This window comes from Bubalus kerabau, chromosome 3, assembly GCF_029407905.1.
Source record: "Bubalus kerabau isolate K-KA32 ecotype Philippines breed swamp buffalo chromosome 3, PCC_UOA_SB_1v2, whole genome shotgun sequence".
NCBI classification, from domain to species: domain Eukaryota; kingdom Metazoa; phylum Chordata; class Mammalia; order Artiodactyla; family Bovidae; genus Bubalus; species Bubalus kerabau.
The window spans coordinates 34,320,456-34,337,620 of NC_073626.1; the positions used below are offsets into that span (position 1 = coordinate 34,320,456).

General features: G+C 49.2%; 1 protein-coding gene and 1 long non-coding RNA gene across 3 annotated transcripts; one reads left to right on the top strand and one right to left on the bottom strand.

Annotated features, from left to right (window-relative positions):
* Positions 1-1,221: 1,221 nt before the first annotated feature.
* On the bottom strand, positions 1,222-7,366 carry HSP90AB1 (heat shock protein 90 alpha family class B member 1). 2 transcript variants are annotated; one of them, XM_055571302.1, is made up of 12 exons: positions 7,211-7,366; positions 5,296-5,442; positions 4,777-4,983; positions 4,523-4,682; positions 4,245-4,378; positions 3,819-4,127; positions 3,304-3,469; positions 2,900-3,090; positions 2,655-2,802; positions 2,262-2,530; positions 1,686-2,019; positions 1,222-1,592 (listed from the first exon to the last, which is right to left on the bottom strand). In XM_055571302.1, the coding sequence occupies exons 2-12, from the start codon at positions 5,440-5,442 to the stop codon at positions 1,483-1,485; spliced, it is 2,175 nt and encodes a 724-aa protein (XP_055427277.1). In that variant the 5' UTR covers positions 7,211-7,366; the 3' UTR covers positions 1,222-1,482. The 2 variants fall into 2 exon arrangements, with proteins under 2 accessions (XP_055427277.1, XP_055427276.1); XM_055571301.1 differs by lacking the exon at positions 7,211-7,366 and adding an exon at positions 6,795-6,944.
* Positions 7,367-7,388: 22 nt separating this feature from the next.
* On the top strand, positions 7,389-9,217 carry LOC129645851 (uncharacterized). Its single transcript, XR_008711523.1, has 3 exons — positions 7,389-8,291; positions 8,537-8,687; positions 8,996-9,217. It is a non-coding gene; the product is annotated as an uncharacterized LOC129645851 (long non-coding RNA).
* Positions 9,218-17,165: the final 7,948 nt, after the last annotated feature.

The following is a 17,165-nucleotide window of genomic DNA, read 5'->3' on the forward strand; positions in this document are numbered from 1 at the left end:
GTTTATCATTATTTTGAAAAAATTGTAGCTAATTCACAATGTTAATTTCTGCTGTACAGCAGTGACTGTTTTACAGTATTTTTCCCCATATGGTTTATAAGATACTGAATATAGTTCTCTGTAGGACTTCTACATAGGAACACTTTGGCCAGCTGACGGTAATGCCCCCCTCAACCACCAGTCTGTTGTTCATGACTTAATTCAGATTCATGTTGTATTTTCCACATATATCCCACACAGGTGGTTATCAAGTGCTATGTCTTCCCTATTAGTATAACCTCCAGTGGCATCCATGTTGCTGCAGATGGCGTCCCTTCATTCCCAATGGCTGAGTAGCATTCCACTGTATGTGTACGTCTTCCTTACCAGTGACCACGCGTCCACTCTTGACTACTGTCCATAGCTGCTGTGAACGCAGAGGTGTAGGTTTTTTATTTGATGTTTTCTCTGGATGTTATGTCCACGAGTGGGATTGCCTTTTTTAGTTTTCTGAGGAACGTTTTCCACTGTGGCTGCACCAACTTTGGACCAAGAGAATCCAGTCCCACCTGTAGCATAGGAAGGTTCCCTTTTCTCTACACTCTCTCCAGCATGTTACTGCAGCTTTTAAATGATGGCCATTCAGACCCATTTGTGATAGTACATGTACAATTTTGTTTTACATTTCTCAAACTAGCATCTTGAACATCTTTTCATGCATCTACTGGCCACCTATGTCTTAAGAGAAATGTCTATTTAGTTCTTTGCCCGTTTTTTGACTGCATTGAGTTCAATGAGCTATTTTAGAAATTCAGCTTATGTCTGTTGCATCATTTGCAATTATTTTCTCCCACTTTGTGTCTCATTTTGTTTTTATGACTTCTGAATTTACTGGTGATGGTTTTAATATCTTCCTATGTACCATAATTGGGCTTCCCTGGTGGCTCAGCTGATAAAAAGTATCTGCATATAATGCAGGAGACCTGGGTTGGGAAGATCCCCTGGAGAAGGGGACGGCTTACCCACTCCAATATTCTGGCCTTGAGAATTCCATGGAGTGTATATTCCCGGGGGTCTCAAGAGTCAGACAAAAGTGAGCAGACATGGCTGAACAACACTGACTTTCACTTTATGTACCATGTTATCTACTCAGAATAATGGCAGGTTAAGATTTGTGAAGGGATACATAAAGGATAACTCCAAAGGCAGCACTGTATATACTTAAATCTACGAGAGCAGAACTGTGTAAAAAACCTGCATCTTCTTTAATACTTTAATTTCAGAACAAAATAAACAAAAAAAAACACAACACACAACATTCAAACCCCATGTCAAACGTGGAAGGATAGGGCTTGAGGTCCATGTATCCTGCCTTAGAAGGACAGAAATAAAACCACTAGACATCGGCAGAGGGAACCACATGGGCCAGGGCCACTGGGGCTGCTGCTGCTGCAGGAGCCATGGGGACGCTATACAGAGGGAGCAGTCTGCAGGTGGAAACTCCTAATCTACTTCTTCCATGCGAGAGGCGTCCTCGTCACCCTCAAGGGGGGGAATCTCATCAGGAACAGCAGCGCTGGGCTCCTCTGCCGTCACTTCATCTTCATCGATGCCTAAGAGCAGGAAAGAAACCACTTCAGATACGCCCCAAAAGCCTTCAAATGCGCCCGATACACCTTGCTACTTGAGAGGACAAGGGCACTCACCCAGGCCGAGCTTTATCATGCGGTAGATGCGGTTGGAGTGGGTCTGGGGATCCTCAAGCGAGAAGCCAGAGGAGAGCAGTGCAGTTTCGAACAGCAGCACCACCAGGTCCTTGACGGCCTTGTCGTTTTTGTCCGCCTCTGCCTTCTGCCGCAGGGTCTCCACGATGGGGTGGTCAGGGTTGATCTCCAGGTGCTTTTTGGCCATCATGTAGCCCATGGTCGAGTTGTCGCGAAGCGCCTGGGCTTTCATGATGCGCTCCATGTTGGCGGTCCAGCCATAGGTGCTGGTCACGATGCAGCAGGGTGACGACACGAGCCTGTTGGAGATCGTCACCTGAGGGCAGTCAGAAAAACTCGTTACATTTCCAATTACCACCTCAAGGCCAAGATGCTTCTGTCTACTTTTTGGGGAAACGATGCCTTATCTTTGGTAAGTTCTATAAAAATACCAACCTTAGAATAAAAAGTAGGAGGGCACTGAACAAATTAGGCTGCCTAAACCACTAACTAGCAGCCAAAGATGGAAGGAAACCACTCTGAAGGCATCTCTAACAAGATAGCTTCATAACGGCTTACCTTCTCCACCTTCTTATCCAGGATCTCCTTCATGAGTTTGCAGAGGTTCTCAAACTTTGCCTTGCTCTCCTCCATCTTCTTCTTCTCCTCCTCGTCCTCGGGCAGCTCCAGGCCCTCCTTGGTCACAGAGACCAGACTCTTCCCATCAAACTCCTTCAGCTGCTGTACACAGTACTCATCGATGGGCTCCGTCATGTACACCACCTCAAAGCCCCGCTTCCGCACGCGCTCCACAAATGCGGAGTTGGCAACCTGCTCTTTGCTCTCACCTGTAGGATTACTCAGTGTGACTCAAGGGCCAAAATGCCTCATCCTGCCAGTTCCCCAGGACCCTTAAGTGTTCTCCCCACACCTATAAAAAAAGGCTTTGATCAGACCCAGGTTCCAACTCACCAGTGATGTAATAGATGGACTTCTGGGTCTCCTTCATGCGAGACACATATTCTGAGAGAGAAGTCATCTCGTCTCCAGACTGGGACGTGTGATAGCGCAGCAGCTCAGAAAGGCGTCGCCGGTTAGTGGAGTCCTCATGGATTCCAAGCTTTATGGGTAGCGGAAAAAAATCATTTTGTTAGGAAATAACTTCTTATCCTCTAACCGAATGAAAAAAAACTATTAAGCTAGTGCTTGCTGCTTACTTTCAGATTTTTAGAGAATGCCTCGTAGAACTTCTTATAGTTCTCCTTGTCTTCCGCTAGCTCAGAGAAGAGCTCAAGGCACTTCTTAACAATGTTCTTACGAATAACCTTCAAAATTTTGCTCTGCTGGAGCATTTCTCGGGAGATGTTCAGGGGAAGGTCTTCAGAGTCAACCACCCCACGGATGAAGTCTGAAATCAAAATATGGAAGCTGGGTTTTAAAGATACAGGAGTGGCGGGGATAAAGATAAAAGGTACATAAGGTCGTCTGGATTCAACAGAAGGACCGATTTTCTCACCAAACTTTCACTTGTTGGGCTGCAAAGGATCCTTAATCTAAGGTAAAGACTCCAGTCCCCCTGAGAACGCTGAAACAAACTACATTAGGGCAAAAAGATACTCACTGAGATATTCCGGAATCAACTCATCACAGCTGTCCATGATGAACACACGGCGGACATACAGTTTGATGTTGTTCTTTTTCTTTTTGTTCTCGAAGAGGTCAAAAGGAGCCCGACGGGGGATGAACAGCAGTGCTCTGAATTCCAGTTGACCTTCTACAGAGAAGTGCTGAAAGAAATCCAAGATAAGCCAACTATGTACTCAAGAGTGGCTTTTGGTCCCAATACCAAAATGTCCAGTTATTTGAAACAAAAACCTTCTTATCCCCGTAGAGAAAATTTAAGCCCTAATGCCCTAAGTGAATCTAACTACCAGCACTGTATAACCTTTGGGTCAAAGACTCCAGGTGGGTAAAGCCGCCAGAGACAGGTCACGGGGAAGATGTCATTTCTCCACCCTGGAAGGATCCATTAGCAAATAAACTCAGCATTCACAGTTCCCAGCTAGCAACCAGTTGGGTAAGTTCCATTTGTCCATATCAGCACCTCCTATTGAGCCAACAAGCCAGACTTCTTACCTTCACTGCCAAGTGATCTTCCCAGTCATTGGTAAGACTCTTGTAGAACTCTCCATATTCCTCCTGGGTGATGTCATCAGGGTTCCTGGTCCAAATGGGCTTGGTCTTGTTCAGTTCTTCCTGATCAATGTACTTCTCCTTTATCTTCTTTGTCTTCTTTTTCTTATCTTTGCCACTATCATCCTCCTCGTCTGAGCCCACATCTTCAATCTTAGGCTTCTCTTCATCATCTTTATCTTCCTCTTCTTTCTCACCTTTCTCTTCTTCAGCCTCATCATCACTGATTTCCTTCTCACGTTCTTTCTCCAGCTGTAAGTATCAAAGATGACAGTTTCAGAGTACAAAAAGGCAAAAAAAACCCCCCAAAGTCCATGCAATTCTCTAAAGCATCAGTTACCTGCACCTGAGTTACCAGTCCATACTCACATAAAGTGTGATGGGATAGCCTATGAACTGAGAGTGCTTCTTCACCACTTCTTTGACCCGCCTCTCTTCCAAGTACTCTGTTTGGTCTTCCTTCAGGTGGAGAATCACTTTGGTACCGCGGCCAATAGGCTCACCTAGAAAAAATTAATCAGAACAATATAAAAAACTAAATAAATAAACGCAAAACTATAACTGCTTTACACATACAATACTCAAGATCTTCATTTCTGTTTCCCCAGAATTCTAATCCAGACACTTTAACAGGAAAGCCAACTTACCATGGTCAGCACGGACAGTGAAGGAACCTCCAGCAGAAGACTCCCAAGCATACTGTTCATCATCGTTATGCTTTGTGATCACAACCACTTTCTCTGCCACTAGGTAGGCAGAGTAGAAGCCCACACCAAATTGCCCAATCATGGAGATGTCTGCACCAGCCTGCCAAAGTTAAAAAAAGTCAAACTCAAGTTTCAAAGAAATGGCAAAGCAAACACCAATAACATAAATGGGGTGTGCCTAACCAACCACGTACCTGAAGAGCCTCCATAAATGCTTTAGTGCCAGACTTGGCAATGGTTCCCAAATTATTTACAAGATCAGCTTTGGTCATGCCAATGCCTGTGTCTACCAGAGTCAGAGTACGCTCCTGGGGGTTTGGGATGATGTCAATTTTCAGCTCTTTACCACTGTCCAATTTGGAAGGGTCTGTCAGGCTCTCATAGCGAATCTTGTCCAAGGCCTGAAAGTACAAAATTGCAGTTTTACAATTCTGCTTCCTCAAAACCCATCTCACCCAAAAGAAATTTTTTTAAATTCCCCAAATACCCTAATTCTGATTACTCCTTTAGCTTGTAGGTTGAGAATGACATCCAGTGGGTTACAGTATCCTATCTATCCACAGAAAGCAAGGCAATACTTTTTGGAACGGCAGTTAAGTTTGTATCACCTTTATCAGTAACACCACAAAATGCCAAACCACCCCCACTTTCCCTCTCTTGGAGTACTTGAGAAACAAAAAACCAACGTCAATGAAGACATTCAGGGCACTCACATCAGAAGCATTACTGATCAACTCCCGAAGAAAAATTTCCTTGTTGGAATAGAAGGTGTTGATAATAAGAGACATGAGTTGGGCAATTTCTGCCTGGAAGGCAAATGTCTCCACCTCCTCCTCTCCATGGTGCACTTCCTCAGGCATCTAAAATAAAAAGGCAAGAATTTAAGACTCCTCAAGTTCACCATCAGCCACGATACACATGAAGAGACTCTATTCAAACTGTTTTGAGCTGGGTACTAAGACTGGAAAATCTTCCCCTCTATCAATTTCAGGCAGCACCCTTAGAAACAATGGGGCAAGGGGCGCGCCTAACACATTGAACAAATTGCATTAATGTTTCTTGTAAGGTATTTTGAAGCCAAACTCCTGTTAAGTGAATCATAGATCAGCACAATCTAGTTTGTTAGGCATTCCAACCCAGGTATCTCGAAAGCAGGTAAATTCACACATATTTAAATACGCAAATTACTGACTCTAGTTCCACCTTCAAGGTTAACAGGTTTCACATTAAAGGGCAATGATTTAAAACTGTCCTCCCATTAGGTAACTCCAAGGAGATAATATGGTACTGCTGCTTCCCGTAGTAGGGACAGCTAACTCGAGATTGGCGGGATGCCTATCCAGGTGGGCTATAAAGACAAAGAACCGATAAAGAAAGGGCTCCATCGTGACCCCTCTGCACACGTGACTGAAGCTCAAGACCAAACCAAACACTAAGATGGTGCCCTTAGTCTGCGGGGCCGACTCTCGTCACGGCTGGACATGCGTCGACCACGCGAGGAGGGGGCGCCACCGCGCAGCCTCCCTTCGCCCCAACATCCGGGCACCAGGGCGGGGCGCCGGGCTCCAGAAGCTTCCAGAACAATCTCAGCTCTCGGAGAGGGGCGGGGGAAAGGACGTGCCCACGAATCCCAGAGCCTGCCCCCTCCGCTCAACAGCCCCTCCTCCACCGAGACGAAGGAAAGATCTAGAAGGATGGAAGAAGCAAGATATACGCCGCCGGCGACCGAAAACGGAGCTCTTCGCAGACCCTCACGGAAAAGCCCCGAACAAAAGGACTTTAAAAAAATTGTGTCCGATAGAACAAGTGGCAAAACCTGGTAATGACCAGCCTTGCTGAGTCACAGCGGGCGCGCCCACCCACCCCGTTCGGGGACCCTCCGGCGCCCCGTAGCCGCGTCCGGAAGTGGAGAGGCAAGCATGGCAGCGTCCCGGGCCGGCGCGGCCACCACGTGCAGTGCCTACCCCGCGCCCCATTCTGCGGCCCCACAAAACAACGCTTAATAGCTGCGGAAAAGCAGCCCCGCCGCCAACCACAGAAACGAGTGTAAACTCAATAGCTCGCTCCAAGCCCTCCCCCAAGAGAAGAAATGGGAGCGCTACGCCAGAATCCGCCCCAACACGAGATGTAGGTCTCGGAAAGGACGAGTGGGCCGAAAGCAACGCGAAAGAACAAGCTAACCTGAAAAGCCCAAATGAGACCGAAGCCTTACCTTCAAGGATAAGAATCACAGGTACTAAAGACCACCAAGCGGGCAATAGCTGCCTCGGGCTCACGCACCGCAAGAAGGCTGCGCGGGGGTGACTCAAGAGAACGGCTGTGTGCCCCCAATCGGCTTATATAAGGCGAAGCACCACCCAGCTGCCCGCCCCCGGATCCCTCCGCCTTAAAGGAGGATGCCTGTCGGCCGCGCACCTGCCGCCGCCCGCCCGCCCATCTTGACGTCACGGTCCAAAATAGGGGAGGGGACCGTGAAAGGCGGGAGCCGCCGGCCCTGAGAGTACACGTATTTACTCTTGTTCACAGCCCCGTCTCCGCGCTCCTAAAACAGGACACCATCAGAAACATATGTTGGGAGTGCTCATATAACATAAGCGGTGGAACTAAAGGCGAGGATTCCCCACTAACCTCTGTAAAAACCTGCAGGGCAGGCGTCTCCACTCCCGAGAGTCCCAGCCTCGGGACTAAGGTCCAAGCCTAAACAGGGGTCACCCTCTCCCCCCTACGCTCCGCGGCTCGACCTCCTCATTAGAAGCTGCCCTACAGATACTCCAATTGCCTGATACGGGAAAGGGGTCTTTCCCGCGAGCGTTGCGGAATTAAAGAGGTCCCACTTCGTGGGCATGCCCAGAATACAGGCCCTCGCGGGGGCGGGCCAGCGTTTCGCCGCGAGGCGTGGCTCCTGCTGCGGGTCGGGCGCTGGCTCCAGCCGGCAAGGGGACTCTTTGCCTGCACACGCGGCGGAAGGAGCCAGGGCGGCGGTGCTGCGACACTTCCAGCAGCTTCCAGACCGGCCAGGGCGGCCCTGCCCCGCCCCTTCCCTCGAGGCCCCGCCCCGCCCTCTGCGGCCTGGGCTGTGCCTCTGCGGCGGCTCCGCCCCGCAACCGCACTGCTGGGAGCCTGGGGGCCAAGTGGGCTATACCCTCATTTCCTCCAGGAAACTGCAGAGGTGGCGCATTACCCTACCCGCCAGGCCCAGCTAGCCCGGCACTGCGTCCGGGGTAGGGTGGAGCCGGGATGACCCCACTTCTCCCCCTTTCGATCACACAGCACACCGGCCGGTGGGGCGGTTCTGAGGGTACCACCTTCAGAGAGCAGACTCTGGGGATGGGGTCGCTTATCCGACGGACCGCTCCCACCCCCCACCCCCAGCTTCTGCAGCCGCCCACAGGTGAGGGAGCGCAGAGACTTGCATATCGAGTTGTTTCTCAATTTGGCTTCCTTTTTCTATTTTTTTCCCACCCTCTTCCCTCCTCCTGCAGCTGCCTAGATCTGGGAAGTCGGGTCTCCCAGGACTCCTGCAGGATGGCAGGAGTTCTTGGAGGCAGCATGAGGACGCTGATCAGAGTGTGGCCCGCTCCAGGTGCCAGAACCAAGTCGTTCCCCTTCGGCTGTGGCGCCGGAGCCTCAAGGCCATGGGCCTGCCCAGGGAGTGCCAGAGGGACGCCCTCCTCTGATGTCTCTGCCCCGTTTGCGTGCCCTCCAGCTGGTGAGCTGGCCTTACTTTTCCAAGGCCTTATATCTGAAGCCTCCTTTACGCAGATTCCCCTCCAGAAGAGAATGGCCCCTCCCTACGCTGTGACCTTGTGGATGTCCAGCAACTCCCTTCGTGGCCTGCTTTGTCGGTGCCTGGCATCCTGGGGAGAGGTTCCCCCACCACCCACCCGCGGACCTCCCTTAGCAGCCCTGGCACCCAGTCTCATTCTTTCACATTTTCTTTGTTCATATGTTGAGTTCCAGGGAACAAAGGACCCTTCCTTCCCTTCTCCTTGGCCCACACTCCAGACCTCAACAGCTCCGCCCCCATTACCTCAATTTCATCTCTCCATAGACTTCTACTTCTCTTCATTACGGTCTGGGAGAAGCCTGTGGCTGGGAGAAGTCAGTGAGTGTGGGAAGGGGCGTGGGCGCTGCTGCTAGGAGGGGCCCCCGGCTGCTCTGTTCCTGATGGAAACCTCAAACCAGGAGCATCACCCCCACCAGTGCACCTGCCCTTCCTATGTACAGAAGGGGTTGGTTAATTAAACACCTGCTCCCTGGTTCACAACAGCATGCACAGTATTTCACAGTCCTGTTTAGAGGTGGGAGTGAGTCTGCACACCTAGAAAGTGGGAGAGGAAGGCTTTAGAGAGTACCCCTGGGTGGGTCAGCTCAGAGCCTTTGCTCCACTAACTCCCGTGCCCCCTGCTGCAGAAGTCCAGTAGTGCGGATGCTGTTTCCCAGACTTAAGCCGGAAGCAGAACAAAGATCACTCCTGTGGACCAGTGTCGGGACCAAAATTCCTCAGGGGGTTCCTAATGGGAAAATCTCAAGTCTCAACACCAGCACAGAAATTCTGATTTCTCTTTTGGAAGCCTCCCAGGATGACCTCTCCAGCTCACCGAAACTCACTAAGCCCCACTTGTAAGCCTTGCCTTACCACGCGGAGATGTGGAAACAAGACAAGAAGCCGTCAGCCCACTGGGGGGAGCTGCAGCAGACCAGTTGTGAATCAGAGCAGCTAAAAGCAGGGGAGAAACCTGAGTTCCCAGCTCAGCCTGGGGAAGGTGGCTGGCACAGGTCTACCCCCAGCACAGGGAAAGCATGGGGAAGGCACAGCCCTGACAGAAGGACCAGGAACCCTCAAGGGAGGCAAAGTAAAAGTGAAAGAAAGTGAAGTTGCTCAGTCGTGTCCCATTCTTTGCTACTCATAGCCCACCAGGCTCCTCTGTCCATGGGATTCTCCAGGCAAGAATACTGGAGTGGGTTGCCATTTCCTTCTCCAGGGGATCTTCCCAACCCAGGGATTGAACCTGGGTCTCCCGCATTGCAGGCAGACGCTCTACCATCTGAGCCCAGGACTACCAGGGAAGCCCAGGGAGGCAGGGGTCACTGAAAGTGGCCCAGCAGGCAGGAATCAGGTCACATAGGGTCACAATGCCATGCTGAGTAGTTCTGACCTTAACTTAGGGTCAGGGAAGCCACTGAAGGCTGTTAAAGATGACTTGACCGCCCCCCACCCCCGATCCCCAGAAGTCTGTTCTCAGCAGCATTTGCAATCCTTGATGTTCCCAAGATACCCTTTATTTCCAACCAGGCCTCAAAGACCCAGCCTCACCTTCTGCTACCTGGAGGGCCGCCAAATGAAGCAAGGATCGACAAACTGTGGCCCTCAGCCAGTGGTCTTATCACTTGCTTCTGTATGGCCTGTGAATAAGAATGGTTTTTATGTTGTTTAATGGTTGAAAAAATCAAAGGAAAGATAGTATTTTGGCATGTGAAAAGTATGTGAGGACTTTCTTGGTGGTCCAGTGGCTAAAACTCTGCACTCCCAAAGCAGGGGTCCTGGGTTCCACTGATGGTCAGGGAACTAGATCTCACATGCCACAGCTAAAAGAGCCCACATGCTGCACCCTAAGACCTGGTGCAGCCAAGTAAAATAAATATTTTTTAAAGTAGATGAAATTTGAATTTGTGTCCATAAAGTTTTACTGAAACACAGCTTTCTTCTCTGCTTACATGTTGGCTTTAGCTTGTTTCACACTGCAATGAGGGAGCTGATAGTTGAGACGGCGACCATATAGCTTGCAAAGTCTAAATATTTACCCTCTCACCTTTTGCAGAAAAGTGCTGCAGACCCCCTATCTAGCTAAAGCAAAGTAGGGTCTTGCAGGGCACACAGATTCAGCCTGGGTAGAGGCTCCCTGCTGCTGCTCATTCCGGGACTTCTAGTTAGGAAATGCAAATGGTCGTTCATGGGGGTCAGGGGACCACTGAGGGGAGTTTAGATACAGGGCAATGGATGAATCAAACAACTGCGGGCATCAGGACATCAGAGACTGTATAAGGACGGAGACGTAATAGTTTGATCCCTGGGTCGGGAAGATCCCCTGGAGGAGGACACAGACAACACACTCCAGTATTCTTCCCTGGAGAATCCCATGGATGGAGGAGCCTGGCGGGCTGCAGTCTATAGGGTCACACAGAGTCAGATATGACTGAAGCGACTTGGCAGGCACATAGCTCTGGATCCTTAACCCCCAGAACAGGCAGCCCCCCAAGTTCAGAGCCTGCCAGGCATGCTCTATCAGTTTTGGTCTTCCTGGTTTCACCAAGTTTACATCTCTGAATTCCTGAGCTGACATCCTCCTGGGCCAATGGATCTGACATTAATGTTGGGACAGTTGAGCAGGTCTGCAGGGCCAACCAGTGTTCCATCTCTTTGCCTCAGTTTCCATGTTCTGCTGGGACATGTCTTGCACAGCATTTGCTCATTTGATTATTATGTTATTTTTTGATGCAGTGGCAAATGGAAATTTGTGTCCATTTTCTGTTTCCTGGAGAGTCTGAAAAGTAATTGATTGTGGTATATCGATCCCGCAACTTGGTAAGCTATGTTGCTGCTGCTGCTGCTGCTAAGTCACTTCAGTCGTGTCCGACTCTGTGCGACCCCAGAGACAGCAGCTCCCCTGTCCCTGGGATTCTCCAGTCAAGAACACTGGAGTGGGTTGCCATTTCCTTCTCCAACGCATGAAAGTGAAAAGTCAAAGTGAAGTCGCTCAGTCGTGTTCAACTCCCAGCGACCCCATGGACTGCAGCCTACCAGGCTCCTCCGTCCATGGGATTCGCCAGGCAAGAGTACTGGAGTGGGGTGCTATTGCCCTCTCCGGTAAGCTATGTTACTAATTCTTAATTTGTCCGTCAATATTTTGTTGTTTTCTAGTACAACCCTAGCTATCATTTGAAAACAATGGTATTTTGGTTTTTGCCTTTCTAATCCGTGTGTGTTTATTTCTTGTTACACTGCACCAGCTAGGACCTGCAGAAAAATGATGTGTGAAAAGAGTGGTCCTGGGCATCCCTGTCTCCTTTCTGATCAGAAAAGGAACCCTTCGTCATTGAGCATATTTACTTTCTCTGCTCCCCACTTGCGATACATCTTAAACTGAGTATCAGATTTTTTTGCCATCTATTGAAAATATTGTTTTTAAAATTTCCTTTATCTATTGATATTTTTAATTCATTAATAGACTTAAAATGTTGAGCTGAGATTATTTTCTTTTAAGTTTTGTAGAACCCATCTATAAAACTGCCTGCTGTTTCTATTGTTTTGAATATGAAAACATTTTAGGGGCTTCCCTGAAGGTCCAGTGGCTGAGACTCTATGCTCCCAATGAAGGGGGCCCTGGGTTCGATCACTAGTCAGGGAACTAGATCCCCACGTGCTGTGTCGCAACTAAGATCTGGTGCAGCCAAATAAATAATAAATAAAAATTTTTTAAAGAAAACATTTTAATTAGAAACTTTTTTTTTTCATGGTATAAGTGCATTCAAGTTTTCTACTACTTACTCCTTGAGTGAATTTTATTTAATAATTTTTCTGGATGTTTCTTGAAAGCTTTAAAGATTATAGCGTTCTATTTCCTTGACTAACATTTAAATCTCTGTTCTGTCTCAAGTATGTCTCCTTTTCCACACCTACAATTGTTTTTTGTGTCTTTTCCTTTTTTATAATAATCAGTTTCACCAGTTCAGTTCAGTCGCTCAGTTGTGTCCGACTCTTTGTGACCCCATGAATTGCAGCACGCCAGCCCTCCCTGTCCATCACCAACTCCCGGAGTTCACTCAGACTCAACGTCCATCAAGTCAGTGATGCCATCCAGCCATCTCATCCTCTGTCGTCCCCTTCTCCTCCTGCCCCCAATCCCTCCCAGCATCAGAGTCTTTTCCAATGAGTCAACTCTTCGCATCAGGTGGCCAGAGTACTGGAGTTTCAGCTTTAGCATCATTCCTTCCAAAGAACACCCAGGACTGATCTCCTTCAGAATGGACTGGTTGGGTCTCCTTGCAGTCCAAGGGACTCTCAAGAGTCTTCTCCAACACCACAGTTTAAAAGCATCAATTCTTCGGCACTCAGCTTTCTTCACAGTCCAACTGTCACATCCAGGGACTTATCTATTTTATTTACATAATTTTTCTGCTTAATTCTTTAATTTTTTTTACTTTATTCCTTTATTTTTTAAATTTCTGCTAAACTTTTTCTCATGACTTCTATTTTCAGGAGGTCGAGTCTGTTGTTCTATTTCTATTTTCTTAACTTCAATACTTAGCATATTAAGTTTCAGCCTTTCCCCTTTTCAGACATAAGGATTTAAGACTATAAGTTTCTTCTCAAGTACTATTTTAGCTATATCCCATAAATTTCAATATATAGTATTTTTAACTCAGTTTAAAGGATTTTGATTACCCTTATGGTACTTTTGATGATCCATTTAAAAGTGCTTAAAATGGTCAGTTTTATATTATCTTTTCATTTATGTCAACAATATACAATGGTGTGTACAGTGCTGAACTTTTGTATTTGAGACTTCCTTTGTAATCTAGGATGTGGTTAATATTAATAAAGCCTCCATGTGTGCTTGAGAAAAAGTATCTATCACCTAGCTGTTGGGTAAGTCTAAATACATTAAACCTACTAAATCAAGCCAGTTAATTGTGTTGTTTCAAACAAAACCCCCACTTGGCGACTCCTTGGGACATAGCTTGGAGAAGGGAAAGGCTGAGGTGGGGAGCTCACACAGGGGTGGGCAGAGGCAGGGTGCATGCCTTTTCTGAGGTAGGGTGAGAGAAGTGGGGGCTGAGGCACGTTGTGCTCCCAGTGCAGGGCCCGGGTTCTATCCCTGGCTGGGGAACTAGATCCTACATGCTACAACTAGAAAGATCCTACACGCTGCAGCTAAAGATCCTGCTCGCTGCATGGAGACAATCCCGCGTGCTGCAACGAAGACCTGGTACAGCTGAGTAAATGCATAAAAATAAAAAATGTCAAAAAAAGAAATGGGGATGGGGAGGGAGATGGGAGGGAGGGTCAGGATGGGGAACACATGTACACCCATGGCTGATTCATGTGAATGTATGGCAAAAACCACCACAATATTGTAATTAGCCTCCGATTGAAATAAATTTTAAAAAGAAAAAGAAATGGGGGCTGAGGGGAGGAGGACCACTCTGGGTTTGAGGGGTCTAGAACTCTACTTCAGGGTTGTGGGGCATCAAAGAGAGACGTTCAGGAGGCAAAGGCTGATGGCTGAAGTTAGGGGCAAGAATGAAATATCTCAGGAGAGTAGGGTGCGTAAGCCAGAAACTGTGGTCTAAGCCATTCAGGAATTGTAAATGGGGCACATCTTTGGTAACTTTCTCTTTAATATTCAATATCAATGTCTTGACTCTCTAAGGACATAGTTACATGTGGCCTGGGGTGTGTGGCTGAGTCCTGCCTACCCGCTGTGGTCAGCCCAGCCCCAGCGTGTCTGTCCTCCTCCTGCCATTACACCCACCAGGCAGCCTTTTTTGTCCTGGGCATTGTTCAGTGTTCTGGGTCCCCTCTGACTAAGAAGGGAAAACGTAACCCCAAACCGGCTCAGCTCAGAGCAGGTTATAGTCAGGGAAAGGTGCAGGGGGCAGGTGACATCACAAACAACCCTGACCTGCTTAACCGCGCTGCCTGACACCTGTCCTGCCCCAGGCACAAGTCACCGCTCAATGCACAGGTCTCAACTGCCTGGATTTCTGGGTCATTCACAGGACTCAAGGCTTGCCTGGTCCACCTGCACCAGGTAAGAGATGGGTAGGGCCATGGTAGCGGGTTGAGGAACTCACCAACAGGAGGGGCTGAGGCAACACATCGGGAAGGACCTTGCTGGTTTCTCCCAGGAAGGATGCCATGGGAATTCGGGATCCTAGGAGGCTTAGAATCCCTGGGATGTCAGAAGATGCCTCTCTGCCATGTTCTGGAGGCAGGGAGGCAGGTGATGGTACCACCCTATCACGTGAGGCTCTGGACCTTTTCCCACGCCCTTCACTACCTAGAAGTGTGTGTGTGTGTGTGTGTGTGTGTGTGTGTGTGTGTGTGTGTGAGGAGGGCTGAGAGACACAGAGATAGAGAAACAGAGACTTAAACTTACCTGGTGCTTTGAAGTTTACAAAATGTTTTCCCATCCGTTAATCTTTCCAGCCTCGGTTTTATGGACGAAAACAGGCATTGGCCATCGTCAGCCCTCCTTAGGAGTCAATATATGTAAAAGCAGCCGCAGATGAGCATTATTCATTAACTCCGTGGAGTTTCACAACCGGGAGAGGTAGGCTAGCCAAATATTACCCCTGCTTTACAGATGATCGACTGTGAGATGCAAAGCGCTTGGCTCAAGGTCACCCGGACTTAAGGGGTAGTAAAGTCTGCCGCCCCCACCTCCCCCCACAATTGGCAGGGGCCAGATGCGAAGAAGGGCTGCGCGGATGCAGGCCGCGCTCCCGCGAGGGGGCGCCCGCAGCACGGTGACGTCGCTCCCCCAGCCCCCGCCGCGGGGCGGGGCTGAGAAGGACGCGGGCTCCCCTCGTTCGCGTCCCTGCCTGGCGGTTCTCGGCTGTCGCACGCGAGGCAGGGACTCGAGTGCTCGTTCGCACTTGGCTGGGGTGAAGGAAATGAGGTCTGGTTTTCGAGGCTTTCCGGGGCTGAAGATGCAGGGGAGGGGCCCGAACAGCGTGGAGGGAGGAGCCGCGGGTCGCTTAGATGGGGGCAGGGAGCCCACCAGACAAAGGTCGTCCTAATGACTCTTGGCACCTCTATCTCTAGGGCTTGCATCTCCCGCACCCAGGCTCTCCCGCCGACTCGCTTAATTCCCTTAGCAAGTTCATACACGTCACCCCGTTTAAATAACAAGAATCTGGGCCACAGGGGATGGGTGACACAGACCTCGTCTCTGAATCTGAACCATGTCCCCAACCCGTACAAAGTTCCTGGGAGGGGGCTAGCTGTCCTGAGCAGAAGCCCCTGCTTTTGTGTGGTTCTGCTGACTCATTTAGCATTTGCCCTGCTGTCTGGAGCCAGAACGCCGGCGGGCTCACTGGCAGGGATCACCCGGACCGCCAAGGCTGTGGGGCTCTGATGAGCAGATTCTCCCGAGGGCACCCACACAGGAAGCCGGGTCAGGTGGAGACGAGCGAGAGGAACCCAGCTGGGACACAGGCTCCTGGTGGGTTGTGGGGTAAAGTGGGTTCTGCTCACCTTCACCCTCCCTACCGGCTGGCCCCAGAAACCAGACGGGCCTCCCTGGAAGCCTGGCGTCCCTCCTTCAGACTGCCACTCTTTCCGTGTGTGTCAAGACGGGTTTCAGGCAGGGCCTGCTGGCCAGAACCCGGCTATCTCTTTAAGGTGACTCTGCACTTCTCTGCTCACATCCATTTTGATTCACTATCAAGAGTTTTACATCCTGAGAACAAATTTCCCAATAATGGGGGTGGGGTAGGGTTTCCTGTCAAGCACCTGCCTCCATCATACTACCCCTCACCCTACTCTTCCCATCTTCCCTCCAAAGACTACAAACAGGTATATTCCAATTCATCAGTGATACCTGATGGTTCACTTCTGTTTTTAAGGATGATGGCTAATTTTGCTGGGGCTCTTTAACTTTTCAAATATTTGAAGCCCCAACAATTCACCGAACAAGAGGGAAGTTTCTGTGGGGCTGTGGCGGCCACCTCAGGGAGTACAGCAGCCTCTGCACAGACCACTGCTTGGGACAGAAATGTCACACGGAAGGAGATGACCAGCACAAGCCCAGCCTTTGCCCACCTTATAAGAAGTAAAGTGCAGGGAGGAAAGAAGGCGAGGCCCCAGAGGCCTGCCTCCCGCAGGCAGCATTGCCTGCAGAGCGCCCTCTTGTGGTCAGAAACCGCCACTGCAGTTGGGCCGGCAGGAACCGTTTTCTAACCGCCAGAGCTTTCTAACCACTGCTCTCAGGGGAGGACAGTGAGGTCTTGAGTAAAATGAGTGAGATTCACACTTTTTGATAATTGCATTAGAAAAATTTTTGGAAAAGATATTCTAGTAATCTTCTTCAAACATCAGTTTCAGTCAGGGGACTTCCAGTGGCTAAGACTACATTCCCAATGCAGGGGGCCTGGGTTCAATTCCTGGTCAGGGAACTAGATCCCACATAATCAAGCACAGCCAGATAAATAAAATTTTTTTCCAAAGTTCAGAAAGATGTGACTGTAATCTAAAATGTTTGTCCTTCAAGTCACTGCTGGAGTTGAACTGAGTCCTACCATACAGCTGGAGTCTGGCCTGTGAAGACTGTGAGGGGGAACAAGCAGATGCAAGGAAGCAAACATTTCTGAGTATCTCTGGGAGCTTAAGAGTGAAAACGTAGGATGTGGACCTGAACTTGAAAAACATGACTGGCAGCTGGAGTAAGATAAGAGTATAAGCCACAGTTACAAAAGGTGCAGAGGGGGAAGGAACTGGAAACGCGGCTGCTGGTGGTAGAGGAAGATCAGGAAATGCCTGGCGTGCTCCAGGAGAGATCAGCCTGTGACTCAATGT

Bases quoted from the DNA above. Each gene is read 5' to 3' on its own strand.
- HSP90AB1 (XM_055571302.1), bottom strand. From the start codon at position 5,442: ATGCCTGAGGAAGTGCACCATGGAGAGGAGGAGGTGGAGACATTTGCC. The intron at 2,803-2,899 runs GTAAGCAGCAAG...CTACCCATAAAG, and splicing joins CATTCTCTAAAAATCTGAAA to CTTGGAATCCATGAGGACTC. The intron at 2,020-2,261 runs GTAAGCCGTTAT...GACTGCCCTCAG, and splicing joins TGGATAAGAAGGTGGAGAAG to GTGACGATCTCCAACAGGCT.